Below are 7,897 nucleotides of genomic sequence, written 5' to 3' on the forward strand. Positions count from 1 at the left end.
TTGTTTTGTTCTTAATTTTTAAGCAATTTCAGCCTCAGTGTTCATATAAAATATGTAAAAAAGTGTATATATGTATAAATTTATATAGAACACGTCAAAATAAGAGATTGTGAAAATGTATTTCCTTGTTACGTCGCGTGACTCTGGTCGACTGAAACTAACTAAAAACCATTGTCAATATAGGCCTATATTCAAAGCATACGGTACCTGTCTCTTATACACATCTAGATGTGTATAAGAGACAGGGTAAGATCCCTATCGAAGGAAGGGGTTGATGCCTCGCGCCCTCTGGTGTTTGGATCTCTAACAGCATAATTAGAAGTAAAGTAGTTGAAAGTTTATGTTGAATAGTTTACAGTTGTTTAGACGTTTTAAATGTTAATAAAACTTACCCTGTGTTTGCAAAGTTGGTCCAGTATCTCATAAACTCCACCGAAAAATTGCGGTCAATGTCAGACGGCTGTTCTAAAGAGTAGATAGGTGTTCCATTTAGAAAAGGCAACCCGAACACAAATGGAAGTTCTTCGGCATGACTAGCTCCAAGCCAGTCAAAATCGAGACCATATATCGAAACTTTCGGAGTATGAGACATCACATAAGCATACACTTTGTTACCAACTGAGGCATGCGCGCGCTGTACTGCGTCACTTGGACAGACAAACTGAAAATCTGTGGCCAATCGAACACTTGAATCGAAAAAGTTAGCTTCAGGGTCGTCTGCTTGAGACCAGTCGGTGTATTCGAAATATATAGAGTCCAAAATAAGAGGATTTGATGCTTCTTCAATTGGAACAAAAAGCACTGGAATAAGATAAAGGAACTCGGATTTGGAAACTTTAGGAGTATCTGGTGATAGGTAGTTGTATAGGTTAAAGAAGGAAAATGTTCCTTCATCCTTATTTGTTCCAATGATGATGTTTGTATCAGTTTTAAACTCTTCATTTTGTATCAGAATCTCTGGACTGCTTTCAATAAATATTCCGTCTACTACGGGCCCCGGATAAATAGTTATCTATTAGCATAAAAAAATATTAAAATTATTTGAAAATTACAGGTTTACAGGAATACAGCCTATTTATTTAGTAAATGAATGTATTTGCCAAAATACCCGATTAGGCAATTTGTTAGAGGTATAGTTTTCTTTATTGTATTCTTTTAATACATTGATGATTTACATTGTATAATACATCAATTGAACCAACCACACTATTTTCTATAGTGTGTAATTATTAGCATTATTAACAACATATTCATTAGACCCCTTTGTTTGAATTTGATACTGTTTCTTCATACTAAATATAACAATAAATTTGAGTTGATTGGCTCAAAAAGATAAATACATACTATATACCGTACAAATTCAAAGTTTAAATTTTAAAACCAGTTGCAAGTGGCCGAACACCTAAAATATTGTAATGAATGCCATGGCATTAATAGGTCTTATACTTCTACAAGAATATTGTCTATTTTGGTTACATGAAAACATAATTAAATCACAATTATCTTACCCCAACAGAAGCATCTACAACAGCTCCAGGATCGACACCTTTCATGCATTCTACAAATGCATTGCTATCCGTAAATTCACAGCCTACTTTCCTACCAATGGTGATTGCTAAATTTTTGGATTCTTCCCGTTCTCTATAAGCCCAATCACAAAGAGCAGTTCCACTCTGAAATTTATAATCCAATGTATGTATGCTGGCAAATTAAGGACACTGACAAAGTTGGCATAGAACAAAAAATGTCATCTATAGAAATGTTTGTCTGCTGTTTTGACTCAAATGTGTATCGTCTTTTGACGATACACATTATTTTTAGGAAAAGATTGATACATAATATATATTATAGTATATAAAATCTTTCATAGGATAATAATTATTTATATCACTGTATAATAATAACATTCATTACTATTAATAAAAAATACTACCGGTACTACTGCTAGCACTACCACCACCACCGCCGCCGCCGCTGCCAGCAGCAACTGCAGCAGTAGCAGTAGTAGTAGCAATAGCAATAGCATCAGTAGCAGTAGAAGAGCAGTAGTAGTAGCATCAGTAGCATTTATCAATCAATCATACATACCTCTAAAATCGCTTGGCTAAAATAATCCCAACTTTGCTTTGAGAGGAGATGATAATCTACACTGGCCGATCCAGCACTTTCACCGAAGATCGTCACACGTGATGGATCACCTCCGAATGCTGTGTAATGTAACAACAATTAATTTTTGAACAGTGTAAATTCTACAAAATATTACGTTCAGAAACAAACGTGTTACTGGTATCAACATTACATTATTATTTCAATATTTGCAAAAAATGATACAATTTTTAAAACATCAAGGCAAAAATAGTCACATCAATGCTATGTGATACAGCAAGAAAAAGTAATTGAAGCTGGATTTATGAATATTCGCGAAAAATGCCGTCTTTAGCGAGGCTGTTGGGGGGGGGGGGGGGGGGAGCGCTAGATATTCGCAGGAGGTCCCAGAAAGAAAAAGGTCAAAAGGTCACTCCTGTATAAATGAATGAAACACATTTAAGTTACTTGGGGAACCGTCTTCTCTCTTGTCACCCTTTCACACAGGCTCCTCTTAAAATGTGTTTCGTGTTAGGCAAATGCAGCACGCCGACAAAAATACCACCACTGTTACACTTTTCGGAACGTGGTAAGCTTTTTTAATCATAGGCCTATCTGTAACTTATTTCGACAATCCGACATTCTTAATTTTTTGGCAGATTTCAGACTCCAAATGTTCTTAATTTACACACATACAAAAGTATTATTGTACATTGGTAACAGTGGCCCCGGTAAAAATGGCCTCTCAAAAAAAGACCCAGAAAAAATGGCCCAGAAAAAAGGCCCTGGTATAAATGGCCCCAAATGACACACCTACTGTACTGTATTATAAAGGGTATTACATAGTTGCACCTACAGCACATAAGGTACAGATATAATTTTTTTGGTTTTTTTCTAGATTTTTAAAATAAAAATCTCATTTGACATTTTATCTCAGCCTCAATTTTTCTTTGTTTTGTTCTTAATTTTTAAGCAATTTCAGCCTCAGTGTTCATATAAAATATGTAAAAAAGTGTATATATGTATAAATTTATATAGAACACGTCAAAATAAGAGATTGTGAAAATGTATTTCCTTGTTACGTCGCGTGACTCTGGTCGACTGAAACTAACTAAAAACCATTGTCAATATAGGCCTATATTCAAAGCATACCTAAAGCTCACTTAACTGTGTAAGCTTATTGTACTTGTTTTGTGTTGCTTGGTGTTTTCTTATAATATAGTTTTTCCACCAGTATTATATGCACACTTACCTATACTAGGATGCACTAGACCTATATTACTACACTGGGCAATGCTATTCGATAAAGAGAGGAAATACTATATTGTGGTTGATTATGACAATATTGCTTGAATATTATTTGAGAGACAAATTTGAAATTCAGTCCGAGTTTAAATAAGGCCAAAACAGAAAATTTCAGCTTCGTCTGGCGGTGATCAAACGCCTCGACATGTGAAAATGTACCGTACTGTACGCGTTTTACAAGTACAAACGTTTAATGTTGAAAACTGAAGAGTCGACGACTGTACCATATCTTAATAGATGAGAAATAATCAAGCAGTGAAATGAAATTATAATGTGGCATGGCGGCCTACTTGTATACGGACACGCCGGGGATCGTAAATATGTAGACACAATGGCCGTATTCGACTGGTCGTTCTTCGTTAAACCACGCCCACCTGCGCAGTGGTAAAATCCTACTTAACGAAGACGACCAATCGAATAGAAAACTGGTAAATACGCGACAAAACAAAATGGCTGCATAGTATACCGCGATACCCGCTGCGTTATGAAGGCTGCTTCGGATTGTGGCAGTATGGGTTTTTCGTAAAAAAATGTTTTCATCCAGTTTTTTAATTCTGTTAGCCTACAATTATTTTTTGACTTCAATGTGGGTACTGTAATTTATATTTTCTGAAATTTAATCTAAATTATGTTAACGCAAATGTTGTTGCTAAACTAACCAATCGGCCATATTTTTTTTGGTCACGTGCAGAACTTAACTCTGATTGACGCATTCTGGTTACGTTAATCTTCGTTGTCATCAAAATCTATTTTACGAACCAGTCGAATGAAAATAATACTCAACTCAAAATTCGTACTCAACAAAATGAACCAGACGAATAAGCCCAATGACTCCCAACAAACACAAATTCTTAAATTTAAGATGGAGTAAATAATAATATATAGGCCTAATACTAAATGTTCTATTCCATCGCGTAAGTATTTCCAAAAGTTCAAATGCCATGAGGCAGCTTCGTATCTTTTGAATTTATTGAAAGTTTTCATTTTGTTTAAAGTTTGTTTAAATACCGTACATTGGTGATTATATTTCATGAATACGTTCGTATTTACGGTTCAGTGCAAGTAGGTCCTTGATTGTTCCAAAAGTAAGTATTTCCAAAAGTTCAAATGCCATGAGGCAGCTTCGTATCTTTTGAATTTATTGAAAGTTTTCATTTTGTTTAAAGGTTGTTTAAATACTGTACACTGGGGATCATATTTTATGAATACGTTCGTATTTACGGTTCACTGCAAGTAGGACGTTGATTGTTCTATTAAATTGTCAATATTATGCTTATGAAATACCCAGTCGATCCTAAACGAAGTAGAATGTTCTGAATATCCTTTAAAATATTTGTTTTCAAATAGTTAAAAAGATATTTCTGCTGTAAATAGCGTAATGTTTGTGTAAAATATATGAGCATTTCATCAGGTGAAAGCCATCAGAAGGCTCTGTCTTTGGTTCCGATCAGGACACTTAAAAGTACCCCGACTAAATGCACTCAATTACAATATCTTGCACTGGGGCCCGTCACCACCTCCCTACGCCGCTGTCAAAAAAACACTCTAGTTTTATCATATAACTGACGAATGCATGCTGTTGAATATGAAATAATTATTATTAAGAAATAATATAAAAAGGTCAATTTTGATAAAATGTTATTTCTTGAATTATCATAAATGTGTATTGTTAGCAGTTTTTGGAATTATTTTTTGTTTGTTTTTGTTTTCAACAATAAGTTTGTTTACCCCCAATGTTTTGGTTCACCCATTTCAAAGCCTCTAGCTGGTCGAGTAGTCCAACGTTGCCGGGATAGTCATCATCTCCTGCGGGGAAAAATAGACATTGCAGCGGAGTTATATTTAGAGGTATATGTTCACCTTCACTATTCTCTATACAGGCCAGTAACCAGAATTCCTTAAGAGATTTTTTCTAGGATATTCATAATCCAAAAACATTATTGTTGTCATAAGATTAAATACTTAAATCTCAGAATGATACTTATAATATAAAGTATTAGAATAATTTATTATCTTCTTCGCATAATAATGTAAGCCTGTACCAAGGACTTTTAACCTTGCCTATACCCTGTAATTAGCAAATCAAATGTAGCTGGAAAACGATAACCTCTATTTCAAACAATATAGTTAGCATGTTAAAGTATGAATATAGTTCGACCGTACCTGTTGTTAGAAAACCATAAATGTTGAGCCTGTAATTGATGGTTACCACAATGACGTCGCCGATGGCAGCTAATACCACCCCAGAGTAATCGTCTGTTGAGGCAGTGCCTGTCAGGAAGGCCCCTCCATGAATGAAGAACATGACAGATGCGTTATGTGGCTAAAGGATAATAAAATAGTAATAAAAACTATGAGGTATTAAACAAATAATATGTTGGTAAACACAATGTATAATAATCTACAGTAAACATACTATTATATTTCAAAGCTATGCTGTTATTTAATGTAACTCATAAATGAATGGAATTTTGCTGATTTTGTACCTCTTACTCAGAACATAAACACATCATACATTGGGAATGCAAGTTTATTTCCTGAATTGATTTCTAGCTAAAATTAATTCTACCCTACTAAAATAATAACTGAACACCGAATCAAGGACTCCTTACCTTAGATTGGGGTACAAAGATGTTTAAGTACAAGCAATCATCTTCACCGCCACTGGACTGGATGCACATTGGACTATATTCCGTCGCGTTCAGGGTTCCCATCCAAGGCTCTTTTGGGCGCGGATTCTCAAAGCGCAAATTACCGACTGGGGGCTCGGCGTATGGAATACCCTTGTAGACATCGATATACTTATTGACACCTATGTACGAATCTTCTGAGAAAAGAATTGTCTTTCCTGCAACTTTTCCCAATGTAGTAGTTACTTGTGGAGATTGAGAGTAAACTAACGATATGATACAAGAAAACGTTAGAGCGTTGAAGGTTAAAGAAACCATGATGCTTGCCACGTCGTAAATGGACTAGTCTTCAATAACTCTTACACTATTCTAAGTGTAAACAGTTTTATTCACCACGATTAACCGCACACTAATAATACGTCTTCAGATCATGTTTACTCAGTAAATGAAATACGACGGGGGTTAAATTTAGACCTATTATATCCTCCATATAAAGTAAATTTAGATAATGAATGATATGTTCCATCATTTTAAATCACATATTTTTATTTTTAGGGTGAAGATTGTGTTAACGCGTTCTTACGAAGTTCAAACTGTGCAGTAAACTTCAGATTCTTGGTAAAAATATAAACTTGGATTTACACGTGAGCATTCACATGGGCTATTAGGCCTAAGCATATTCTCGCCTTTTATTAACAAATACTATGTCTTTGTAACCAATCTATGTTTACTCTCGGAAAGGTGCGGCCACACACGCCAACTTACATTACTCACATTAAATGCCAGTTAAAGGAATTGTTTGGTATAACCCAAGGCTAGGTGATTAAATTTTGGTGACCAACCGGCGTATAGGGGTGTGCATGAGGACCACTCAAAGGAAAAACGTCCCAGACCAGATATTTCAAAAAATAATCAAATGATATGTTCGAAACCTCCGTGAAAGGTTTAATCAAGTAACAAGGAAGAAATTGTGAAGTGCTGGTGACGATACAAATATTGGGGTGCATGTGAGGGCCATTAGGACCCAGACCCAAATATCTCTTGATTGAATCAAATAATTGAAAATGACCTTTCCATAATAGTTTGTCATGTTTTAATAAAGAAGTGTTTAAATTCTGGTCACGATCCGACGTTTGGTGTGGATATGAGGACCATTTAAAGAAAAGTTTACTGTATTAGACCTACCCGTAGGCTGAAAAAAATAGGTATATGATGAATATTTAAATTAGTTCAATTACAGTAAATGTGTTCAGCGTTCTATATAGTATTAATACAAGTAAGTAAATAAATCGTTTCTATTGGACTTTGTTTATTCAATAGCGATATTTCACATTGACCTGTGACGTCAGATGGAATGTCACAGGTGGAACTTGTATAAACAAGTAAGTCCAGTAGAAACAATTTCTTTACTTCCTTGTATTATATGAGTAGTGTGAAAGTGCGAGTCAGCGAGTCATGCGAGCCAATGTGCGAGTCATGCGAGCCATGCGAGCCATGCGAGCCACATTTAATTTTTTTTTCAGGTTATCCAGTTTTGCAAACACGTAGGCCTAGCCTATATTCTTTGGCCTAGTAGAGGCAAATGAATAACATACCGGGGAGCTTTGCCTGTGTAGTCCAGTCATGCACAGTACATATACTTTTGACTTTTTCGAATCGTCGATCCGAAAGTATGCAGCGCTGATAGATGTTGTTAAAATACAGATATACAGATACATACATACAGATATATTTATATATATATACTCTATTTATATATATATATATATATATATATATATATTATTTTATATATACTGTATTTATTTATATATTTTTATATTTATTTGTAATTTATATATATATATATTTATTTGTATATTCAGTTATATATATAT

The 7,897-nt window shown here is 34.7% G+C and overlaps 1 protein-coding gene across 1 annotated transcript in view; it reads right to left on the reverse strand.

Moving 5' to 3' along the window:
* LOC117108038 overlaps positions 1–6,400 on the reverse strand; it is a 25,940-nt gene extending 19,540 nt beyond the window's left edge. Inside the window, exons 1-7 of the mRNA XM_033249884.1 lie at positions 6,003–6,400; positions 5,554–5,713; positions 5,119–5,196; positions 2,089–2,207; positions 1,509–1,673; positions 393–1,012; positions 244–303 (exon numbers count right to left, since the gene is read on the reverse strand). Coding sequence (XP_033105775.1) covers positions 244–303; positions 393–1,012; positions 1,509–1,673; positions 2,089–2,207; positions 5,119–5,196; positions 5,554–5,713; positions 6,003–6,338 — 1,538 coding nt within the window. The 5' untranslated portion in view covers positions 6,339–6,400. The remainder of the gene's footprint in view (positions 1–243; positions 304–392; positions 1,013–1,508; positions 1,674–2,088; positions 2,208–5,118; positions 5,197–5,553; positions 5,714–6,002) is intronic.
* Positions 6,401–7,897: the final 1,497 nt, after the last annotated feature.

This window comes from Anneissia japonica, unplaced genomic scaffold, assembly GCF_011630105.1.
Source record: "Anneissia japonica isolate Jap-2015-1 unplaced genomic scaffold, ASM1163010v1 scaffold287960_len3192837_cov198, whole genome shotgun sequence".
NCBI classification, from domain to species: domain Eukaryota; kingdom Metazoa; phylum Echinodermata; class Crinoidea; order Comatulida; family Comatulidae; genus Anneissia; species Anneissia japonica.